This window comes from Haliaeetus leucocephalus, unplaced genomic scaffold (assembly GCF_000737465.1).
Source record: "Haliaeetus leucocephalus isolate CR32 unplaced genomic scaffold, Haliaeetus_leucocephalus-4.0 Scaffold373, whole genome shotgun sequence".
In the NCBI taxonomy this organism is placed as follows: domain Eukaryota; kingdom Metazoa; phylum Chordata; class Aves; order Accipitriformes; family Accipitridae; genus Haliaeetus; species Haliaeetus leucocephalus.
The window spans coordinates 1,075,757-1,101,511 of NW_010972809.1; the positions used below are offsets into that span (position 1 = coordinate 1,075,757).

General features: G+C 38.7%; 1 protein-coding gene across 1 annotated transcript in view; it reads right to left on the reverse strand.

Annotated features, from left to right (window-relative positions):
• The window catches only part of CDKAL1 (CDK5 regulatory subunit associated protein 1-like 1), a 418,113-nt gene that overhangs the window by 337,214 nt on the left and 55,144 nt on the right, over positions 1–25,755 (reverse strand). Inside the window, exon 5 of the mRNA XM_010573154.1 lies at positions 10,077–10,161. Coding sequence (XP_010571456.1) covers positions 10,077–10,161 — 85 coding nt within the window. The remainder of the gene's footprint in view (positions 1–10,076; positions 10,162–25,755) is intronic.

Consider the following 25,755-nt stretch of genomic DNA (forward strand, 5'->3'; position numbering starts at 1 on the left):
TCCAAGCAAAAGAAAGTACACCTAGCCTACTGTTTGAAGTTATAAAAAAAGCACACTACAATGTCTCAGATTGCTTCCATTTCCAGCAGTCATCCACTATCTCACCACTGTGTGAACCACAAGCTCTTAACGAATTGTCACCTGCTCTTTGCTTCAGCAAATTCAGTAGGAGTATTTTCCATCTGCAGCCATACTGAATTACAAACTGTTAATTTCCTAATTTCACTTCACCATTCCCATCCCTTAAATTCACATACACAGAGGTGGATTTTATTCGTTTCCACACCCAAACTACATTTTTAAACTCTTTATTTGGAAGCCTATTTTTTGAACCACAAACAAACAGAAAACAATCTGACTAGTAAGGACAAACTAGAGGTTAACCTGCTAATCTGAAGTGTGAGTTTAATCAAGAGAGGAACTTTAACCAATGCATTAGAAATTGAGGACTAGTGTATTCAGAATGAGACCTCCTTTGATAAAAAGAAATCATTGTCCTCATCCTACTAAAACAAGCAAGACATTTTCATATAGGTTTTAACATGCTTCTCATGCAAATGCCCATAATGCGAGACCAAGCGTAGTTTTGTCCAAATTTCTGCCATCTCTATAAAAGCCTCTTCTTTAAAGCCTTTGATTAAGTAACAAAACAAACCTAGAATTTCTATCCCAAAATAGTGCTTCCATCTTCCTGATCACTTATAATTGTATCTGACCCTGGTCTGGGCAAGGAGAGGGCAGCCAGCACTAAGAGCCCAAAAGGAACATCACATCCCCAAAGAAAGCGTATGGCAGAACAGCATAAGAAACACTGAGAAAGCCCGATACTTACTTTTGCTAATTTTATTAAACCTGTTTGATTGGAGAGGTTTCCTAAAATTATGCAATTTGACCAAGTCTGAGAGGACGGGAAAGAACTGTTTTGTCTTTCAACTAAAGATAACATCAGCAATGCAGTCTAAAGAGAATTAGATCTCCTTTCTAGTGTTGCTCATTTTCTTAAAACAGGTTTCAGATGGTTATACACGAATGCAAGTTCCTGTTCTAAAATGCTGAAAAAAGACTGAGTACAGCTGTGTCCCCATTCTGGTTGATGAGGAAAGAGGTGGAAATGTTATTCCATAAACTACCAGGGGAGCTGTACTTTCCAAATCAGAAGCCTTCCTTGTTTACCCGTATCACTGAAGTGTAATAGATTTGTATTTGTTTGCAAAGAAAAGTGTATCTTGTATGTTTAGTAGTGAACTTAACTGATTTTCAATGTCTGTAAACACTGCTTGTAATGCACCAGTGCTCCAGGAGCCTACATAGCTGGGGACCTGTAACTACAGCCCAATCAAAAATTCAACATGAATGAAGTCATGAAACAGAGTCGGCCCCTCATGTCCTGGTAATACTTTCCCCTTTAAAATGGCCATCAAATATACATCAGTCCCTAATGATCTGGCTCAAGGCTAAAAGAGTATCTAAAAGCTAATCAGCCCCCTGAAGCATCCAAGGCTTAATAAGCAGTGTAGAACTAAAGCCACTGCACTATCTAACCTCTCAAAGCATCACTATCATGCAGTACTTGTTACAGTCCCAAATGCGTTCATAATAAAGTCAAAAAGATTTCCAGAATAGTGTTTAAAAGTTGATTTTAACAGGCCCTGTTCTTGTACTATTTTTCTACCTTGTTAAATATTAAACTAGAATGCACACAAGTTTATAACCCAGGCTTTTGCAAATCTCTGCAAAATGCAGCCATGTAACACATGTCATCACAAGTGGTCCATAACCCTTTTATCTTCTAAACACTGTACAATGGAAAACACTCAGTTCTATATGGTCTGCTTTTTCTCTGCATTTTATAACATCACATCAAGCAGCTTTTAACATTCTCTTTTACGGCAGAGAAGGGCGCACAAAAAGGAATGCACTCAAATGCAGCAAAAACCCTTCCACTAACAAACATCATTTAAAAAACAGAATCCTTCACAAACAGCTATGTCTTCCATCAACCTATGACAATAAAAGCATGGATGACAATATTCAGTAAATTTAAAAAGAAGGAAAAACTTATCAGATCGATAAGTTTTTAAATGAAGACTTCCAGTTCAAGAAAATTTTTTTTCCAGCCATATAAAATCCTTCTGCAGCGTTTGGAAGCCAGAGAGCACACTATGCTCCATGGTAAAGCTTAACCAACTATATAACAGTGAAACTGGTACTGCTCAGGCTGAGACACCTTAACTAGTAAAATGAACATAAAAATAAAATTCACTGAAGTGTTTTGTAATACGGATGAGCGCAGCTATATGAAAAATGAAATCGCAAATGCTGAAGCACAAAACCCTTCTAGAAATTTTTGCCAGAAAAATGCTGAACCTCAAAAACAAAACCATTCAAACACTGAAGTATTCAGTGTTTTCAACTAGCTAATTCGTACACTTTATAACAAAGAGGAGAGTGCTTTCTAAAAATATTTATTTATTAAACAGCATGAGTGATGTTACACTACAAAACTAATTTTAAAAATCATTTTGGTTAATGGTGTGTGATTGCTGAGATCTTTACAGATCTCCCATGACTGTAAAAATGGAAGCGTTGCGCATAAATCTATCGCAATCGAGGCTTTGATGAAGCCAGTGTGCAGCAGTCACATAAGCTTCTCCAGTTGTTCTTAGAAAAGAGCTGTGATTTAAAATTCTAGTTAATAGATTTATAGCCTCCATCCAAAACTAAGTAACTCCTATTATCTGGGGAAGATGTTTCTCTTGCACAGACAATATAGCATGTGTTTTGAATACAAGCATTTCGTCAGTCTGTGAGCATGTGAGCCTTTCATCATGGCAAAATAAGATTTTCATCAACGTTATCTGGAATAATTTAGAGGGTCTGAGCAATAAGGAATACTATTGGCAACTTCTCTTAAAAAACTCAAGTGCCAGGTTTCCTCCGAACCAATGAAGCTTATTCCACAGGCATTTTTTACTTCAGAGAATCCAGCTCTTCCCCAGATATCTTCAATACAAGAGCAGAAAATAGCAGTACACCCAGCTACAGTTCTCAGAGCTGTCCTGTTACCTTAACTGCTCCGACACAAACACTGAAAGTCATGGCAACATACTATTTCTGTGAAATGCAATAAACAGCAAGGCTATGGCACTCATCTCAGAAACGCAGTGGAAGCAATCTTCTTATGCTAACAGGATCTATAAAATGCAGAGTTTTGAAATACTTATGTCTTCCAGAGGCACTTCACAGCTTAAACTTTGCTGTATGAACAGTAGAAACAAGTGTAAATCACAGTCTACTTTCACACTGGAAAAGTATTAGTAAAAGCAAAAGGCTTAATGTTGCTTTAAAGAAAGTGGTAACACTGTTCTAATTCAGTGTGCAATTTTTGGCTTTGCTCAATTTGCAAGATGCATCATATAAATTACATTCGCAATTATTAACAAAGAACCAAAAAACCTTCTTTCAGGGTTATTTTCACTTGCAAAGATGACAAGCAGCAGAAAGTTATTATCTCTGAACAAGCTTTTGTATTTCTTAAAGAATAACCTCCTTCTGTACCTTAAAATTAACACAATCACATTCAGTGAACAGAAATTCTGTAGCATCCAAAGGTAGTCATGCCTTTTACTCTTCAACTTAGTCCACTTGGACCTGAGAGCCTTAAACAATTTGCATTGTCTAAGATCAAAGTCCTGTTAAACTACCACTTTAACAAATTGTGCAGTTTTTTATGCTCCTTCTAGCATAAAAGTGAGATCCCACACATAGTGTTTATTCATGAATTGGTGAAAACTGAAGCAAGGACAGAACTGGAAGCCACATGGCACTACTTCAGTGCTAAAAGCCCTCACATTCTGTCACAACTCGTAGCTGTCAGAAAGAAAAGGGTTGAATACACACTGCAGCGTGCCTTAAAGGGAATGCAGCGACACATACATAAAAGAATATGCATTAATGTTATGTATTAATTATATATAGTAACAAAGATTATTATAGTGGTCAAACTTATTCCATACCAAGAGACAAGCCATGAACGCCTCAACAGCATAACCACATCATACTTCCCGAATGACATCATTCTGGCTATTTTGATAAGAGATGCCCCAGAATCCTGTCCATAATACTTGAACCAGCAAGAGAACTCCTTAGGAAAAGCCAAAGTCCCTGAACACGAGTAACTTGTAACAGCACTCAGGAAAGGATCAAGCAAGGGGGAAGATGGCTAGCTAGAAACACACAACAGTCTCTAAATTTTTGGAGGTCATTAGGAAAAGTGGGTTACATATCTGAGATGTAACGGTCAAGAAAAAGTATCAGAGGACGCAGAAATCACTGAAGCATAAGACCATAGAGCAAAGTAACTTTAAAATAAAGGAAGTGAGCTCCTCTGGAATGTGCTTTTATCCTTAATTCTCTTCTTCAAACAGCCTTAACAGATTTACTGTGGTTTACAGAAGTTAAGGTTAGCAACTTCCTTACTGAATGCTTATTCTTGCTGCTGCTAACAACTAAGTTTTAAGAAAGCTACTTTTGCATAAAATAAATGATAGCAGAGAATGGTAGCTGACAACCTTCTGCAACTGGAAAAAAACCCAAACACAGCCAGACTAAGGAGAGACACTGAAATGTACCATCACAGAACTACCCAACACCCCCAAAAATAAACAAATACAGTGTCCTGTGGTTAAACCACAACATACAGTGACATCTCTCTAGAAGGGTATTAATGATACTTTACTGAATCTTTACTATTTATACTGTTTATAAAACACCTATGTGCATATGCAGTTAACTCATATAATTTGGTCACACTGACAGATGATCAGGTCCAGAGCAAAGACACCATATCGAAACATTATCAGCAAAAAAGGATGTGATTGACTTTTAAATACAGATTGTAGGCTACCTTTAAAAAAAGTATTATTTCATCCTAAATTATAAGGCAAAATAGAGTAGACTTCATAATGTTATAAGCAAATATTTAAGAAGTTTTTAAAGTCAATTTAATGTTATTACATACTATCCTACAGGACTTCAAAAAAGAGTAGTATCCTAGCTCTGTCCATCTCAAGGGTAAAGCCAGCTCAGATCACAGGACAGGGCAAGGAGTTTTCAAGGCACAGCTGTCCTACAAGGACAAAGTCCCTCAAGGAAGGATCCCAAGCACTTTGCTGCCTTTAGCACAGGAACGCATTCTCCAAAGGAATCTTGATATATTTTATCTGACTAGTAACTGGAGAAAGAAAATATCTGCCGCCAATAAAAGAAATAATGTGAACGGGAAAACATATCCCATTCCATAAAATACCTTTAACTTCTGATTAACTGAGCTACAGGATATAAAAAAAAAAAACAAAAACAAAACAAAAAAAAACCACAGCAGGGACAGAACCAGTTGTGACAGCAGACAAAAACTACCTCCAGGTAAGGGAAATGTTCTTGAGTCCAACCCACCTCAATGCACTTGATTCTACACAACTCCATTTGAGATACGATGTCATTACAGGCTTTAAAAACATCACAGTCGTTCTGTTCAACATGACACCTTGAACAATGTGTTTTCAGGGGCACTTTCTGTATAAATAGTATATCAACAATACTAATGGTTGTGGTTTAGGTTTATCAGGGTTTTCTGAACTGCAACTTAAAATTAAAAAAATCCTTCTGCTTAAATCAGTGTACACAGGCCAATTAAAAAGCACAAGATCAAGGACCAATAAACTAACACCCTATCTGGGATTGCAGCCATTCACAGATACTTAAGACTCTAAGAACAGGTCAGGGTAGAGAGGTATTTTCTGTGGCATGCTTTCCCTGACAAGAGAACCCACCACTTTAGCAAGAGTTCAATACCACTAGAAAAAAAACTGCTCAGAGGGATTCAACACTCCTGGATCTTTCCAAAAGGTGCTTCCTCCCAGGAATGCCCAGCAACTACTTTACTAAAGCACAATAGGTATACCCATCACCAACCAAAATACAAGTCCTTGATAGAACAAAAGTGCTTCTTTTTCTTTCAGAAGAGAAGTTCATTGCAGGAATGTATTTCTAAAAGCCTACGGAACATACCCAAGAACAGTCAGACCTTTACAAGGACAAGTAGATCACTCACAGTAAACACTGACTTAACCCAAATGAATTATTTTCTTTATAGAGTTTATTTTAATATCAATTTTAATGAAAATGAGATTTTCTTAAACTAACATAATGTGTAAGCCTCCTAAAGTCTAACAAATGGATAGTGCAAAGTCCTGCCCCTGGGAAAGAATAGCCCCAGGCACCAGGACAGGCTGGGGCTGACCAGCTGGAAAGCAGCTTGGCAGGAAAGTCCCTGGGGGTCCTGGTGAGAACCACATCTGGAGCACTGGATCCAGTTCTGGGCTTCCCAGTACAGGTGAGAAAGGGACAGACTGGAAGGGGTCCAGGGAAGGGCCACAAAAGTAATCGTGGAGCATATGACATACAAGTAGAGGCTGAGAGCTGCTGGGACTGTTCAGCCTGGAGAAGAGAAGGGTCTGGAGAATCCCATCACCGTGTATAAGCACCTGATGGGGAGGCGGATGGGAGAGAGGGAATGGCAGAGGCTGGCATTTCACAGCGGTGCCCTGTGACAGGACAAAAGGCAACGAACTGAAATACAAGATATGAAGTTTAAACCTAAGACAACCCTTTTTTACTGTACGGATGGTCAAACACTGGAACAGGCTACCCAGAGCATTTGTGGAGTCTACTGAAGATAATCAAAACCTGCCTCCACACAGCCCTCAGCCACCTGCTCTAGCTGTCCCTGCTTTGAGCAGGGTTGAACACGACAATCTCCAGAGGTCCCCGACAACCTCAGCCATTCTGTGATTCTGTGCATGCAGTACTACCTCTACTACACAGTTACATCGTAGGAACAAAGGGACATAATTCATTCATCTCTACATATACCGTGTAATAAGGGATTCCTTATCAGCTGCACAAGTGATACCATACACCTGCACTAGCTCCTCTGCCCTTGTCTCCCTCTCCCCCCTATACTCCACGCTCTCCTTTCCCCTTCCACGAAGCTGATATTCTCATTTCCTAACAGCTGCAGATTGGAGCCCTTTAAACAACAGACCATCTCCCACTCCTCCTATCCTAAGGTAGGATGCTGCCAAAACCGGCTACTAGCAAATCTCGCATCGCTAGTGTTTTCAGCCACAGGGTTACATGCACTTGTGAATTCTGGAAAGCTGGGGATAATGCATATTCTGTGATATTTAGCAAAGTATTAAAACAGAAGAACAGAGTTACTACAACACAATTGAGCCTCCCTATACCAAATGGGGACTGATTCTCTGTGGTGTTCTCTGCCTTGCTTGTCAATGTTAGTTTCTTCCTTCTTTTGCTTCTTTTTACTTGTTCAAGGGATCCTTTTTGTTTGCCTTGCTATCTGCTTTACAGTCACCTTAACTTCCATCAAGCAAGTTTATGAAGGCTATGTGCTTCAGTTTATTCTCTTTATTTCCTACTTTTGCTTGAATTAACCTTCATTTTTTGAAGGATATTAATTATTATTTTTTAAACTCTACCTACTTAATTTTACTGGGAATTCTTTATTACTATTGCCTACCTCTGCCTTTAATCTTATTTTACAATTAACCAACTGAGAATAAAATCTGCACAGGAAAAGTTCTCAATTCCCATCCACAAGCTAATGGTCTTTACGCAACTCTTTGCCCTCCATATCCTCGCCCTAGCTCAGCAGCTGCAATTTTCTTGATACTGAAGAACAGCACACTACTTCTAAGAACTATACAAAAAGGCACAGAGATGATACTGTCAGTTGGCTTCTATCAGGTATATATGTATCTGCACATCCAATGCAAAGGTTCAGAGAGTTTGTGAGTGGTTTTGGTTTGTTTTTAAAAGATCAGATCAAAAATGTTGAACCTACAGGACTTGTTGGGTTCTGACACATCCTTTGGCACATGGTATTAGTGAGGGATCAGCTTCTCAGACAGTCATTCTTCAACCACCAGTGTGAACACACTACCGCTGGTTTGAATCAGTACATTTTAAAGTCATATATGCAAGGAAAGTTACATAGCAGAAACTGTTGCAGAGAGCAGAGAATAAACAAAACCGAAATATTTCTCCCACATGACATTCATAATGCTATATAACACTTTCAGCCTGATTTTTTTTTTAATTTGAAAGGCTTATTGTGCTGAGTATTAATTTTTCCACTGAAACTATGTTTGCTTTGACAATCCATGTCAAAAATGTTTAATTTGTTACTCAACCAAGAAAAACAAAGATCTCCATAGCTACCAACAAGCTGTTATGATAGGATATAACGGCAGTTAGTTTTGTATCACCCAAACTTCATGCATTGGGTTTGTTGCTGTAACAAATTAAGATGTATTTAGGAAAAGTTGTGTTCTGTACAGATACAAGCTTTCCTCACCCAAATACAGTAATAGTTGCTCTTTTCTGAGATGGAAGATGTTTAATCTTTCGGTTCTAAGTTCCATGGAAGAGCACCCACATATGGTTCTCCCCTACATTTAATCAACGTTATAAAAAATGGTCAGAAACAACAACAAAAGTTGTCTTTCTCCATAATTAGGAATTGCCAGGAACTGAGAGTGGAGAATGAACGATGCATGCTACAGGAAAGGAGTGACTCTCAGCAAAGAGAAGAAATGGAGAACAACCGGAGTATCCATGTGACAGAACAGAAAGAGTATATGCAAAAGTAAGGAAAAAGAGGAATAAACCCAGGCTACAAATAACATCAGGCTCATTAATAGAGCGGCAAGAGAAACATTAAGTTCAAAGAAAAATTTTTGGTCATTTGCTTTTAGTTAGACCCTCTTTCTTAACCAACTCCATTCTACTGGTTAAAGGACACACACCATACCACATCATTTCTGGCATAGGATTAGTAAAATAGAGAGATGGCCACAACTGAACTGGAAAAGATCTTGTCATCAGTTCTGTTGGCCAACACGCACTAACTGGAAGTATTCTGGGAATAGATTTTTTTTTTTTTTTTTTTCCCATTTTTGGCAACAGTAGAAAAAGCCAAAAAGCCAGTCTCATCACCAAGCGCAACACCAGCAGTCAGGAAGTGAAGCCTTCTGAGGGGTGGAGGAAGCTTCTGCTGTGCAAATAGAATTAATCTGCTGGCAAACTGTTTCTGTTCCAGGTTACAGCCCTGGGATGTTGTTAGTAACTCCAGCACTGCAAGCAGATAGTTCATATCCAGCTTCTCTCTCCTCTCTACCTTCCTGAGCATGCCAACTGCTTACTAAGAACTATGTTTTTCTAACCAAAATGGATTTCAACAAACAGTCCATCTGCAGTGTGCCACACTAAACACATGACTGCACAAATAGCCTTGCTTGTTTACTAAAGGTAAAATCTACAAGAAACATACCACAATATTTATTTATACTGGGCAGTAACAGCTGTTAGTGTATGGGTTTTCCAGTTACCCTCATCACAACTACACTTCTGTGGACGTCGGAGGCAGAAGTCCCTACCATGTCGTATTTTTCAACATCAATGAAGTGTTACAGAGAAACAAAACACATTCTTCACAAGACTTCTATTACAGGCTAATCAGTTCACCTTTTAAGAAAATGTATAGTGAAATAGTTAATTTTAAGTATATACCTGACACTCTTTTAATTAGAAAGGTCTGATTATGTAAAATGTAAGTAGAAGAAAAAAGAACCAGCCTAAGAGTTCACACTTTTGAAAAAAAAAAAAAAAAAAAAATTCAACTCTTCCGAAGAATATTAAAACATTGTATTGAAAAGTGATGTAAAAGCCCCTATCTAAATAGGTCAGCAGTTCTCCTAAATAAGTGTATTGATAATCACTTGAAAGTTATAGCTAATGTAAAAAAAAAAAAAAAAAAAAAGCAGCACTGCACCTTACAAATCCATTCTAGAAAATTCACCATTGTAACACTCAAACTCAGCACACTTCTTGCTCTAAAACACAAAATTACTTCTAGATTGAAATTATGAAGCTTTTAAAATTAGAACATGCAATATTCATTGATAATTAAGTATCTTTTCAGGGAAACAACTTACTTGATTGAGTTTCTGAAGTGGTCCTCAGCAGGATTTTTTACTGTACAACTGTTCAGCAACCATAAATCTGCTTCAGCAGAGTTGTCTAGAAGACATAAAGATACAAATATGTGTTAAGAATTATCCAACCTCTCAAGCCCTACTTTATAACATATAAAAAAAAAGATCAAACTCAGCCATTATCAATAAGTTGACTATTTGCAAAATGACTTTATATTCAACATTTAAAGGAACAGGTTTTTTGTTTGCTATTTTTTTTTCCTAAAACACAAAACAACAAACAAAACCAAGACCACACACGAGCATTTCCATTGTACTTTTTTTTTTTTTCCTACAAAGGTAGAATGAACAGTTATCTCATTTACCAACTGAGATGCCACTAGGTTGCACATCATGGGAAACAAAGTTAAGAAAAATGGTTGCTACTCCCAAGAATGCATACAGCCTGCGAAGATCTGGCCTACACAAGGGCAAAAAGATCACCAAAATACATAAAGGTGATTTTTAAATTAAGTGGTCAACAATAGCAGGTTTCACTAACAAAACAAAATCCCTGCTTCAGCTCTATTGTGAATTAGTACTACAAAAGAGATAAATCAGAATAAAACATTAATCTCTACTAAAGACAAAAATGAATGTAACTAATTTGGAAAGAAGCATGTGTATTTCTAGTTTAGATTATATCTTAGTTATCATATAATTATAGCTCAGCAATTTTCAGACAAAAGATATTCATGCAACAAATATCTGCTTTCATTCAGATAAGCATATAAGTTTCTTCAAGAACCAAACTTTTCTGTATGTTCACAGCCTATTGATATCTGAATGCATTAACAGAACTGCATCCCAGAATTATCTGCGCCAGCACATACATAAACTCTAATCCTGTAAAACATAACCTATAGTACAAAATTACTAGCACAGTTATTTTTCTTGTGAATTCTTTTATTTGAAAAAAGAAGGTCTAGGATAATCCATGTCAAATATTCAAGGGCTCTAGCATTCATCAGAATAGCTTGTATCAGTTCGGATAAGAAATTTTGTGTCATTCTTCCTATTATTCAGTACATCCCGAGTACTGAAGTACTGACTGAGGTATCTTTAAATAACATAAGCCAATGAACAATGAATAGAGCTAAAACATAATTTTTAGGATGCTTTGAGTTGACATCCCGCTAAAGCAGAAGAAAGCTTGCAAAGATTTAAGCATGTTTACATATGCACTCATCACAAATGTATCCACATAGGCATGCATATCCTTTCCCCCCATACACATACTTATCACTCAATGCTAAAAGTGAAAAATCTTTCCTTGTCTCACTGCCATTTTCTCCAAAGAAATGATCCTTTAAAAATAACTATCAATCACTTAACCTAGGAAGCAGGTAAAATGAAAATAACACATAAAATAGCAACCAAAGGACATACTTATGTTAAATAAGAGAAAAAAAACATTGTGAAGGTTTCTAATCTTTGTTGATAGAGATCACACCGTTAACTTGGATCAAACACCAGCCTCTTCTATGACAGGGAAAGGCTACAAAGGAGTCATCAAAAATAGCATTCAGACCTTTAGCTATTTTAAACATACAGTAAATCTACCTAGATCTGTCCCTGTCTTGACAGGTTGGGAAAGAGGACCAAGTTCAATTTTAGTCCATATAGAAGTCAGAGCAAAAATTGAACGAGCCAAAGAATCTCTCCTCCAATCCAGGCTGGGTGAAAAGAACATTTTCAGACTAATGAACATACTATTACTGTTAGAAAGATAATTATAGTTAAACAATTGATTAGCAATGATGTACAGTAAAGCAAAAAAAGGTAGTTTCAAAACCAGAAAAGGGTGAACTCTTGGGCTAGTCACATTCACCATGTATGAAAACAAACACATTTTTAAAACAGTTTTCCAATAACACTGCCAAAACTTTGTATTTCTTATTCTGTTCAGCAGCATAAAATGTTTATAAATTCAACTCCACACCCATAACACACCCACCTGAGAACTGGGGGGAACTAAACAAGAGGCCAGCACTGTAAGTCAGACAGGAGGCTGGGAATACATTCACCAGACAAGAGTTTCAGTAGCAGTCATACATCACTGTAGAGCATAACAATTTTCAAGAGATGTCTTTATTCAGAGGAGAGATGCCTTAATGCAGAGAACACCAGTTCTGGGCTTGGTTTCAGTTCCTCCTTGTACCATGGTCTCCACGTACAAAGGAAGAAATAGCCTCACTGTGACAAGACTTCTCCCCTAAAGCTAAAATAAAACTCCTTTCTTCAAAATGGCATTAGAAAAACTAACACATTTAAGTTTTGAAAGACCATACATACTAACGCAGCAGCAATCATTTCATACAGCAATCTGGACTCCAGACTATTAATATATTAGGTCCTTGACTGGGAGTCTGAGGGACAACTGCAACAGTTGCACATATTTTATACATCGAAAAAAATCTCCCAAATACATTCAAATTCATTCCTTCAGATGTTTCACCCTCTGCAGAACAGAATCTTCTGAGCAGTATTTGGGAAAAGAAGTCTCACTAATGTGTACACCTAAAAATCATTTAAGAAAAATAGAAGTGTAGCAGAGGCTTGTCTTCTTACAGCAGCAGTATTTTTTTATCGTATTTCATTGTTCTATTTCTGTATTTATTTTTTAATCTTTTTTCTTATTAACTCTCATTCTCTCTCATACAGATATATTTACATACAAGTTTTGATTATGTATATATATACACATATACACACATATGTTTATGCTATATGTATTTATTAATAAGAGTTCATACCACAAATCTTCAAAATGATAGCTGACTTTTCTTAGTTCTTTACTGCACTGTTCATACATAAAAGAATTACATGCACTGGTGTAGATTCACTATGATCTACTGTATTTTCTCAAGCAAATTTCAGTTTAAAAAAATTATTTACCCACAGGGCATTTATGTATCAGGTTGCAGGAAAATATGCCCTTGTACAACATTGCGAGGGCAACTTGTCAGCGGTCACATTTTGCTTTCAGAACTTTTGATGCACTTACACTAAATGCAAGGCCTTGATGGACATGCTGAAACAAACATGGACCAAAACACCAGATCAGAGTTGGCATGTATAAACAAGATCTTGAGGCTTCATAATTAGCAAATATTAAGCAACACTGGGGGTAAGGGTTCTTCTTTCGGGGCAGGGGGATTGGAGGGACTAGCTATACGTAAATGTATATATACACCTATATATATGTATATTAATCAGAGTTCTGACACGAGTAGTTGCTAGTGTTCAGTGTGCACCCAAAAAAAGAGTAAAATAGCTCTGACAAATAAGCTCAGGCTTCTAAATACATGCTTACACAGGCAGGGGCAGACAGACCTGACTCTTCTCTGTTTATACTCCAGGAAGACAGACATGAACGTGTTTAGGTCTGGGTGGTAAACACCATATGAATGTAGCGTTGTGCCTGCTAAGGCAGCCCATGCACCCTTCCTTGGAAGGTCTCCACCTGCCACCTTCTCCAACTCCAGCCTCCACCTCGTAAGTCACAGTGATTCATTCATTCAGCAGGTTGACACCTACCGTCCTCAGAAACCGCCATTAGACCATAAGGTTTTGGAGAAACCTCCAGAATTTCAGTGAAGAACAGAGGATTGTGTTTGGGACCTCTCACAGATCTGACTGAAGAGGACAATCTGATCTTTACAGAAGGTTTTCCAGCAAGTCATACATACCGAGGCAGGCAAAATTGAAGCAAGAACCATAAGCACAGTGAACATCAATTACGGTAGTTAATATGAGATATAGGTGCCCTTTTCTATACTGTGCAACAAACTTCCCTAAGGGAACCTTCTTTCTTCAACTTGTTTCTAAATGCAACATACTTTCTAAATCATGATAATTTGCTGATCATTTTTTGATGAGCTACTTAAACAGTTTCCTGTACGTTAAGACATTTTTAGAAAAAAGCTATGTCAAATCAGCATTGTACTAAATGCTTAAAAACACAACTCAAAACCATGGCCTTTCTGCATTGTGACATCTTTTCCATAAAAGAAAGGCTACACTGGAAGTAAACCACAAAGTCTATCATACTTTCTGCAAAACAACACAGAGTACAAAGAAACCTAAAGGTCATGGAAACTTCTGAACACTTAACTTAATTGGGAAGCTCTGGAAAACATGAATTGGCTGCATTATGCAATACTAAGAGGATAAAATGGCAAGAGTCTGAAATATCAGTATACCTACAGAGGAAAACAATATTTACAATTCTTTTCTAACTAGCATTTTTGGGTTTGTTATCATTTTAGAAATCGTAAATCAGGAGAACTTCTTAAGAACACTGTAGTAATACTATCAGTTGAAAATTAAACAATTGACTTGGTTTTGCTCTGGTGTTTTAACTTAAGCCTTCTTCCTTTCAACTCTTTTTCCAAAACTTTGTTTTCTTCCAACCGCCCCCAACCCACATCTCCTTGAAAAATCAAAACACACACAGAGCACTGAAGTAAAAGAAACACAGATAGTGAAGCCCTGAAAGAATAGCCCTTCTTTACTTCAGCACATCACTCCTCTCTGCACTGAAACTGCTACCAGATTTGCTCAGCACTGCTTGCTCAAAAAACGTGACTTAATTCGTATGACATCCTTTTCAATCCTGTATATGAATCTGTGTAACTTCAATCCAAAAGATCTGTCTCTATAATCACAGAAGGCTCATCCCATGGCCTTTTCCTCCAGCTCTCCTTATCCTATTCCTAAACTCTCTGCCAGTCTTCCTTCTCACCCCTTCTGATTTTCCTTTACTTCCAACTCTCTTGCACAACAGATAGCCTCCAGTTTCTCTGTTTTCATGTGCTGTATTCTAGTCTCTGTTCCCATTTATGGGCTTCCCCATTAACTCTTTGTCCTATGCATTCTCACTTCCAAAACAGCTCTGCCGCCTTCCCTCAATCCCCTGCTTGGCATTTTATGCCCTGGGGCCAGACCCAGTTAACACCCAAGTTATGTATCTGGAGCACGTCCTCACAACTGGACTCCATGTGAATCATCTCACCCCAAAAGACACAAAAATCTAAGCATGATGACATCTCGCAGCCAATTAAAAAAGTCATCCAGCATCTTGCCTGGAACAAAGTTACCAAACTTCTTATTTTCTTTCAACATTCCTGTGTCACAGGAACCCACTCTTACGCCCTGGGTTACTGAAATTAGGTGCTGGTTAATTGAATCATTTCTTGGGCCATTGGGCATCGAGGGACCTCTGCAAGTATTGGGAAAGAATCTCTTTCCTAAATATTAGTTCAGAAATATTGTGAGTCATCAGCACAAAAGGAAGGTACACCTTCCTCTGGGGACATTAAGTTTGGTTATGTGTTTCTAGACAATAGGCTTTGCTTGGCAGAGGAAAAATACACAAGGTTAAAAAAAACAGGAGAAAGCCCTTTCCTTTTTTTTTTTTTTTTTTTTGCTTTCCAGACATTTCTTTGGCACACAAAACACTTAGTTACCATGTGCTAGTTCTCAATATTTTGTACCAAATATAGTTAACTATCAAGTTTCATATATCATATCTTAAAGACTCCAAACAAGCAAGCACTTTCCCTTTTTCTGCTCCCTCAACAGCAACTACAAATCAAAACCACAAGTTATCATGAACTTCCAGATAGCATTTATTTGAAATCTCAGAGCCACATTATCAGTTCCCATGTCTGAAGACCTACCATGCATTTACCAATGACACAAAACACTTAAATGCATCCTGAAAGTACTAACTTTGCAGACTGCAAATGTCTTTCAAAACAGTCCCCCCCAGTCGTCTCTTATCAGCAATATTAGGATGTAAAATATAAAAGGGTCAACTTGATTGCAAAATGACTTCTGTTTTCTCATTGAATTTCTGAGATACTCTGGTCATACCAAATTATTTCATCTACAATTAATGAAAATACAACAACTTGGTTCACCCTGCAAATACGTTATTTAAAGCTCCACAAGGAAAGACAGACTGCTTATCAAATCAGGTAATGCGGACGGGTCTTCATTAAAAAAATAATTCTCCCATCATACCTCTTGCCCTAATTTAAACTGCACATATGCAAAGTTGCTGTTTGTATTCTCCATTAACATTTCCATTACTGAGCTAATAGCACAAGTAAGCTTTTCTGTTTTCTCCTGTTAAGAAATTGAGTGTATTTAGTAAATTCATTCTTGAGTGGGTAGACATCTCAACAGCAGCTACTGCTGGACTACAGACAGGTTCTGTAAAGCCTTCCAGATCAGCATGCTGTGTCTGCTATCAACAGACATTTCTCTCTGTCCAGCACCAAAACAGAGGTGCACAGGGACTGTCCACTGAAGACATCAAATGAGTTGGAACTGAGCATGTTTGAACACATAAGATCAAGCTAGTTCAACTAAGGGGGGGGGACGGGGGAGACGGACGGACCCCAAACCCAATAATACACTACTGACTGGATTCAAAATACTACCTGTTAAATCCTTGCCTCTCTTCATTTCAGTATGATAAACAAATAACTCAATTTTATTTACTCATGCATACTTTCAGGTCTGTCTGTGATGTTTCTAAAAAAATACTGTTATATTTCCAGTCACCACTGAAAGCCCATTCCCAAATAAGAAGTGTACTGTAACACACCTCTCTTTTCAGCTCTTTAGGTGGTAGCATGCAGCTGCTGGGACAAACTACTGAACTACCAGGTGGTGTCCCATTCAGTGTATACATGACCAGGAACCTTGCCTTATCACTCCCTCCAAACTACAAACTCCTTCAAAATATAGTAAGTTTGTGGCTGGAGCTAGCCAAGGCCAGCAGAACAGCTTATGGAGTCTGCTGCTACCACTAAAACTAAGGGCAACTTTGAAGTTACCCAGAAGATACCTTTTAACTAGAACTTGAAAAAAATACAATAGCTGAACACCTGAATTAACATTAATGTATTTATAAATAGTGTAAACAAAATAATCTGTATTTCAGAGCATGTACATTAACAGAATCCTGGCACAGGTGTACTGAACACAGGACACAGTACAGAAGAAAATGCACATGAAAACAAATTTTGCTTCAAAACATTGACTATGATAAACTTTATATTCTCCTTCTACCGTGTGACCATCAGTAGCACATAGTCTTATTTACATTGGGATTTCGAAGTGAGCAATCCATTCTCTAAATACCTTCCATCTCTGCTCTAGACACACCAGAGGCTGCAGCCTGGATCCTCGGTGATCCTTGGAGTAACCTACCTTTTTCTCCCACTTTCTACACACTTATGTCAGACTTCCAGGCTACTCCAGCTGTATTCCCGCTCGGAGCAGCCCAGGGTCTGCACTGCAGCACCCACACACACAGCGCGGGGTAGGAAGGCTTCAGCCCATCTACCCATAGCAACGCCTAAGCTACACAGTCATGTACAGGAGAATTAAGTATACTTTAAAGATTTACTTTGTAACAATGTCAAGAGTCCAATTAGATTATACCTTTCATTTCAACTCCTTCTGCAGCATCCAGCTGATTTTTCTGCCTGTTTAACCAGCAAAGACAACAGGAATCGACAGTTACTTTGCTATTCTGTTCATCTTCTCTAACTCACTAAATCTTCCATGCATTAAGGCACCTAAGGATACTTGAGGTTGTAAAAAGATTCAGGTTTAAAAGCCTAAATCTACAAATGTTTCTTATTGAAGAGCAGCAGGTAATCACACTCTAAAACTGCAGTACCCATAGGGCATTTCAATAATTTTGTTTCAGTTTTTTCCCCTTTTGAGTGTTAACCTTCCTAAGCCCACAGCTACCACCACCTCTGCAGCCATCAAACATCTCATGCTTCTTCCAATCAAGAAAGGGACTGACCATTTCCATATCTTATCTGCTTGCTACCTTTGTTGATCAGAACAAAACCCACGTAGTTCAGTTACATCCATCTTCAACTCTGAGTACAGTGCTGTGTGCCATAAACATTTGAGTTTGGGCTGGATTTTATTATACATTTTACAGTTCCACTTGTCTTCTCAAACAGCTCCCAGATAGACATCTTAAAGGAAAGGTACCCCATTTACGAGTATAGATCCATGACCACATTCTAAACAAAGCTTCTTCCAACATGACAGGAGCTTATGGGCTACCTTTTTCCCATGGCTCTTTGTTGATATCAAACAGTCAATGGTCTCTCTGCACATGGTATTATATGCCAAAGGTGGAAAAGGCAGCCTGAATTTTAGCTCATTCCTTCAAAATAAAGACCTCACTACTTTTCTCAAAGTGGATCGCACAACTATTCCTTGAACAAAGCAAGGCCTTAAAACAAGAGGAGAAATCTCGTTGCTAGCAAAAAGGTGTGTTGGCAGAAAGCCTAAGCATAGCCAGGGTCTGTTCAGCACAGTACCACCTAACACGAAGGAACCCAAATTATCCTGGGCAGCAGCAGACGCAGGTGCCGTAGGGCACCATGCTAAGGTGGGCATTTCATCCTGTTCTTGCACACAAACGTAATCTTGGTGCATTCCAAGAGTCAACTGCTCCTCTCACTTCACTGAAGACTTAATGATCAGTGTAAATGATTTCGCTATGAAGAGTACTAATGAGTGTTTTATCAATCTCGCAGGGAAAGTCCCACTACATTAGAAACAAGGTCAAGTAGCCTGTTTTAGCCAGGCTACACTACAAGGACATACAAATAACTCCAACGACTCATTCTGATGATTAACGCGGGTAGAATTTGTTTTGTTGACAGAATTTGGAAAAATCCCAGAAACTCCTCCTCCTCTAAGTCTTAAGCCTGCTTGATCTTCCAGAAATAGCACACGCAGTATGATTCAGTGCCTTTTTGTCTCTGTACTCCCTACATACAGCTTTATACGCAAAACACAAGACTTATTCAAATGAGCAAATACAGACTGACTGCTTCTATCTTAGTCACTAACAGTCTAAAGTCAACCATCAACAAAAGAAGTCTTGCACAATACCGTGCAACTAAAGTTTCAAAACACACTGCAAATATTAACTGATTTACCTTCAACACCCACATATTAAATATGCGCCCAGCCCTACACCAATTCCTTTTCATCTTATAAATGTAGACAAGTAGTTTCAGAGTTTCTATAACTTGATCAAGCCACACAGGATGTCTATGCAAATAAGGCAAGATCTTAGCCAAGTTGTCCCTGACTTCAGGCCTGCTCCTAAACATAAAGCTATGGCCTAGATTCATATGCACAAGTTATTTCAGTCTACATTATTTACAGGCCAGATCACTGTTGTCCAATAACTTTTTGACAACAAGTTTTAAGGAATCCCCAAAAACCAGCCCTTCAGTAATTTGGGTAGCATAGCAAATCAACAGAAAACACTGAACAGCAGATCAAATTGAATATTTTTATGGGACACGCTAAAAAAAACAACCAAACAACAACAAAAAAACCCAACCCCAAACTAAAATGAAAGCAGATTACAACAGTTCTACTAACTCCCCATGAGTACTCAAACACAACTCTTGCAGACACATTACCTACTGTCTTAGAGCATCTACTGAAGTCTAACAACTGCCTTAGAAGGATGACAGTTGATGCGTGAGCTCCAGAAGAACCCTTAGCTTTCACGGGGCTCACTGAAAAACAACTGTGATCTCATTTTTGGTACAACACTTTAGAAATCTCCACCTGCTTTATCTATAGTCTCGGAAGAAAGCTTACTTAGTCAAATCCTCTTCATCATTTTTACTGAGTTTCTAAACAACTGGTAAAATTTAAGTTAAACTTATGATGTTGAGACCTGCAAGACACAAAGTGCAAGTCAGAAATGTTGTCTAAGCTATTTATTTGGAAATATCACATACTGTGATGTTTTTTAAGGTACGAGAAAACACTGTAGTCAAGCATAAGCAGCTAATTTCATATGCTGACTGCAAAGCCACAGGTGAATGAAAAATGCAAGTTTTATGTTTTTCTGTACACATTCTATGATTCCATATGAATTTGCTGTAAACAGTAATAAATATTTCAGAATCAAGAAAGATTGACTGGAATCTGCCCCAGGAAGATTATTTCAATCTCCCTTAAGCGTAACGCTCTGACAAGCCTCACTTAAACAAATGCTTCTATCTGCAGAGCTAATGAAATGTTAACAGCTCTCCCTCACTATGTCTGTGGGGGAGAAAGAAGAAAATATAAATTGAGGATTGCTTCAATCCTATCGTGCACCCAGGTAACAACCTGCTGGGCTAGGCACAGCAGACAGAAACCAAAAGCCTTTATAAAATGCAATGGCATCACTTGAATAACCTACTCGGTGAAGCCTCTCACACTTCTAGCCCCTGCAAGCCACAGGTATGCCCAAGAAAATGAAGCTCAAAGCAGCGAAGTAGGAGATTCTCAAGTATAGCAAAACTCCCAAGCAAATGAGGAAGAATCTTTGCAGATCTTGGGTAATCAAATGTCTTAAATGAGACCATAAATGTATAACGTTAATCTGGAGAGGAGCTTTACTCCACAGATTTCTTACTTTTTCAGTACACCTATTCTGTACAAGTTGCCCACGGCACTGAACTTTCTCACTTCCATAACTTCCTAATCTCCATTCATTTTCACAAGAGCCAGGATTAGGGTTTTGCTGTGGTCTGCAAATTAAAGCTAAATTTTATTCCTGTATCTGTTTCACCATCTTTTTTCTCTAAATTTTTTCTGCATTAAGTTGTACCTAGAAGCAATTTATTGATTTCAAATGCCTTGCTTCCACTTATTTCTCCTGATACCTAATGCCACAGGGAATATGGATTTAAGTTCCATCTATCACTTTTAAAAGATTTAAAATATATAAGCTATTTGAGCCAGATATGTCCAAACACTTATTAAATTGTAGCTTCTGGCTATTTATTGACTTTCTCAGAACTACCTTCACACCTCATCTATTTGCTGCTTTATCAGTTTTCTGAAAAGCAGGAGATATGGGCTTAAGGTACCATACCCAGCAGCCAGATAAGCCTTTGCTGTGGTTAATTCCCAGCCATCATCTCCAGTTCAGATTATCAGCAGAATTTAGTGCTTGTGAAAGCTCCAGACTGAGCACAGCGGAAATTAAAGTTCACTCTTAACACACACAACCAATAGATGCAGCGCAGCAGTCAGCAGTGCAAGCTTCTTCACAAAGTCCCACCAACAGGTTTCGATTGTGCTTTGTCTGCAAACCTTTAGGACAAAGCAGCAGTTCTACTTCTCTGCCCATTTATCCAGAATAGTAAGGAAGTCTATTCATGGGAGAAGGGAAGAGCAAAGATGTACTGGGAAAGAAAAACCAAGACTGAGCACAGGCAGATGTGCAAACACACATCCCAGCCCCTCCTGCCCTTTCTCCATGCCCTGACTCATACTGAACGGACACACCAGCCCATGCAGCTACTACAGCAGTTACGTGCCCCTCTGCAGCCTCACTATCCATTCAGACCGTTTCTCCAACACTCTTCTTGCCTGTGCAACTGAAGTGTCTAACAGCACCTAACCAAATGGACAGAAGTAAAAAGAGACACCAGTCACTCAAAGCAGTCCCTTAAAGAGGTTGAAGATTTCTGTACCAATACAGAGATATCCATTACAGCCTCACACATGACTTCTCTATCCTGTCTCTTCCCCATCTTGATTGGGGGTTTAATTAATATTCTTGTGAGAGCCAGTTTCATTAGGTTCCTGTCATTACAAAAAAAAAAAAACCAACACCACACAACACAAACAGAAGCTATTCTTCCAGTACTAATAAGGCTGCATACAATAAGACAAGCCTATTTTGAAACTTTCAACAGCATTTACAAGTGCCAAAAGTTCAAGTATGCCAGTTTTGCATAGAGAACTGTGGCTTTATGGTCCCAGAGTAGTCCAATTTCATCAAGCACAAACTAGTCAAACACCAGTTTCAGGCACCGTGCGTTTAGTGTTTGACAGGGCAGCAGCTCCCCAAAATAAAAAGGAAATAATTTCAACAAACAAGACAAGGTGGGTGTGTGTGAGGATCCATCTTCTCATCTTATTTGGAAGCAACATCTCAAGATTTCAAGCACTGTCACAAGAAGTGATGCTGATGTATTACAGCAGAGTGAGCTGCACTTTCAGAGTGCACGGTGCTGTCTAGCAGTTCTCCATTTCCTTCAAGGAAAAGGGAGGAGATCTTCTGGAAGAGCTCCATAGGCCAATGACAGGAGGAGACAAAGTTTTGGGGTTGTCCTCTCCTCCCCTGCCCCACGCTCCACACTGGGAATGTCCTTCTTCTGGCTGGGTTTACCTTTGTCTTTCCTACTCTGAAGGCAAGGTAAGGAGTAAACAGAAAACCTACATTTCACTACACAGCTCAAAGTAGCCAAGATATTTCAGAAGCCATTTTCACTTTTCTCCTTTCAATAGATTGAAGATATTTCACTTTCCTACTTTGAAGACTTCAAGGCCTGTAGTTTTCCACAATTTATTTTACATTTTCTATTGTGAGAAGGATCTTTATGCAAATTCCTCTTTTTCCATGTTGATGGCTGCAGTTTAATCTGGTATCTCCCATGATCACTATCTTCCTTTGTATATTTATATATCTTATGACTTCACTGTCTTTACAGCTGTTTTCATTTAGCACATGTTCTCTAATTTACCTTTTCTTTGCTTTCAAAGATGAATTTTAAAAATAGCATATCAAGTTCCTACAAGTCACACAACCCACCCCACTCTGGCACATTATCCACTCAGCTGCTCGATACTGACACAATTTTTTAGAAAGCTTTTGGTGAACCCTAGTGGTAAACCTTAAACAAAAAAAAACCAACCAAACAAAAAAAGCCAAAACCCAAATGCAAACAACATTTTTTTTATACTTTGAATATACAAAGGTAAAAGTGCTCATGGTCATAACCACCCTTTGCTAAAGGGTAATGATCACTTCCAGTAGAAGACATAAGCTGTTTCTGTTGCCACACCTTCAGTCTTTTCAAGATTTCAGAAGAGCAAAGCCTAATAGAAACAAATAAAACATTGCTAGATATAAAGGGAAGTGGTACAGTGGCAACAGAGGACACCAGGAGGTCCATGACTACATGGAAAGTGTAGACTACTTACCTTCAATTCACAAAGTTACATGGTACTGATTTCTAAATAGTCTTTGTTTCAACTGACCTTGAGACAATAACCCTAAGAAAAGAGTACAACCTACAAGTGCATTAACAGACCTCTCCAGGTAAGGAGGAAAAAAAGAAAAAAAAAAAAAAAATCATCTGTGAGTGACACCTTGTCAGGATGTGTCCAGCAAGATAGAAAAATACAGGTACTGACTCAGCTTTAGGGTCATCAGCACAGCTTAGCAGTAAGGATCTGTCTAAATTGAAATACAGCTGGTAATTCAGTCTATCAACACAGCACAGATCACACGTCGGAGAGTCCCAGCTTCAAACAACATGGAACCATCGAGTTCTCCCACAAGCGCAGGCAGAGCAGGTGCCTTCCCGTCTTTGATGGCACCTCATCCACCATTTCAGTTTCATCCACACATCCAACCTGTATAAAGCACAAAAATTAACCGCCACAAAGTGCTTAACCCCTTGCATTTTAACTAAAGGTGCTGCTCTAAGCTCTTCCAATTAAAATTAAGCTCAGATGAAAGTATTTACTACCGTCCTACTTATAAAACCAGGAAAACAAAGTTGCTATGAGACAACAACATTAAGTTCACATTTTCACCTTGTCCTCTTCCTCAGTCACGCCAGCCCTCTGCTTGGCAGAGCTTTAAAGCTCTGCCAACGCAGGTATTTAGTCACCAAGGCTGCAATTTAGATTGAAGTTACACTCCATATACATAAGCTCTATACGGCTAAGTTCCTTTTTAATGTTTAGTATGTATGGCAATATATATGGCACCCTGCCTACTGCTCCAATGACCCTTTTCTTATTGACAATAACTTATTACTGTAAAGTTACAAGTACTTCAAACATCCAGCAGCTACTCTTCTTCTAACTGTGGGGAAAAAAAAAATCACTGTGGCATTACTTTCTTTTAAAGGTAAGTACAGAGAATAAGAAAGTACATGCTTGATGTAAACAAAATTTAAAATTAAATGTCTTCCAAATGCCAAAGATGAGAAACCTCACAACATCCTTTGATTTAACACAGATTCATAAGAATACTGTTATGTAAAAAACCTTTACAATTACCACAGCATTTCATCTGACAGCAAGTACTCTGGGAAATGTCGTGATGCTTTCAGATAGATACAGTTAAGAGAACGTTCCTCCTCTCCCAGCTGAGGAATCACGGAGACCAGAGCAAGCTATGTGCAGTGTACGCACAACTGACTAATACACAGAAGGAAGTGTCTGGGGACACTTTAAAGTGTTATCCACAGTCTTCCATCAATAGATGTTTAGAGTCATTTTTTGATAATTTCTTTCACAAACCAAACAAACAGTATAAGCACTGACCTCCATACTTAGAACTGATGCCATGAGGGAGAGAGAGGGTATACTGTTGGGTGTAACACTAGTAGGGAAGAGGCAGCTCTAATGGAGGAGGAACAAAAGTAGTATACAGATTGACAGAGAAAATTCAGGAAATAAAATCACTAAAAGCACTACCACCCCAGGACAATTTCCAACTGTACTTCTTCCTGTTTGAAAAGCACAGTATTTGTTACATCCTGGATATAATCTGTCAAAGTTTCTTGTTAAAGATAACAGACCTTTTATCACAAAAGGAAAAAAAAGTAAAGTTTGTTTGAAATTCCCTAGTTTCCACCAAGCATGGATTAAAGAAAAAAAAAAAAAATCTGTATTCAAACTTATATTAATAGTATATTCACAAAACAGACACCACAGCACTTTATTTGTTACAGGCTTTTCATAGCCATTCATCATCACTGGGCCTTGCAAACGCACACACGATGTATTTTCCATTAATCATCTGGCACTTAACACACAATGTTGGAAGGGGCTTTGAACAGATGTATTCTGCCAAAACTCGCTAGCTGAAAAACTGAGAAAGCACCCACTTCACTGCAGACCTTCCGTACTTGTCACTCCGAAGCTCCTTTACCAGGTCCCCCACCTGCAACCCAGGCGCTTTCAGGGTCCCGCACCCCACCACCACCCAAGCACACCGGGGCTCCTGGCATCCCTCGGGAAGAAAACGCGCTTCCAGCTCCCAGACTGTCAGCAGACTTTGAGACCTTCTAGTCCAAGCTCCATGTCCCAAACTCATTCTTGGGAGCCCTGAGGTAAGCCCCAAACGTTTGTAGCTCCGAGACTACCCCAGAGGGGGTGACCCAAATTCTCCTGGACTCCCCAGCCCGCTGGCACTCTGCCCTGCCAGTATCCCCAGCCAGCAGGTAAAGCCACCAGCTGCCCTCGAATCCAGAAGCCCTGCACAGCCTGGGACCATCCGCGCAGCCTGGCTGCCGACAGAGACTGCGGAGCCTTATCTGGGCAAGGAAAGCAATTCCCAATTTCACACCAAAGCTGCCAGTCCCATGTAACCCCTTATTTCAGAACCACCCCATAGTGCTGTTTTCTGAATGACATTGTCTTAACTTCTACTTTACTTGCAGGAAAAAAAAAAAAAATTTTGAAATACAGCTTTTGCCCCAACTGGCTCCAAACAAAGTAGGATTTTTCTTTTACCTTTCTTACAAACAGGGAATGACGTACT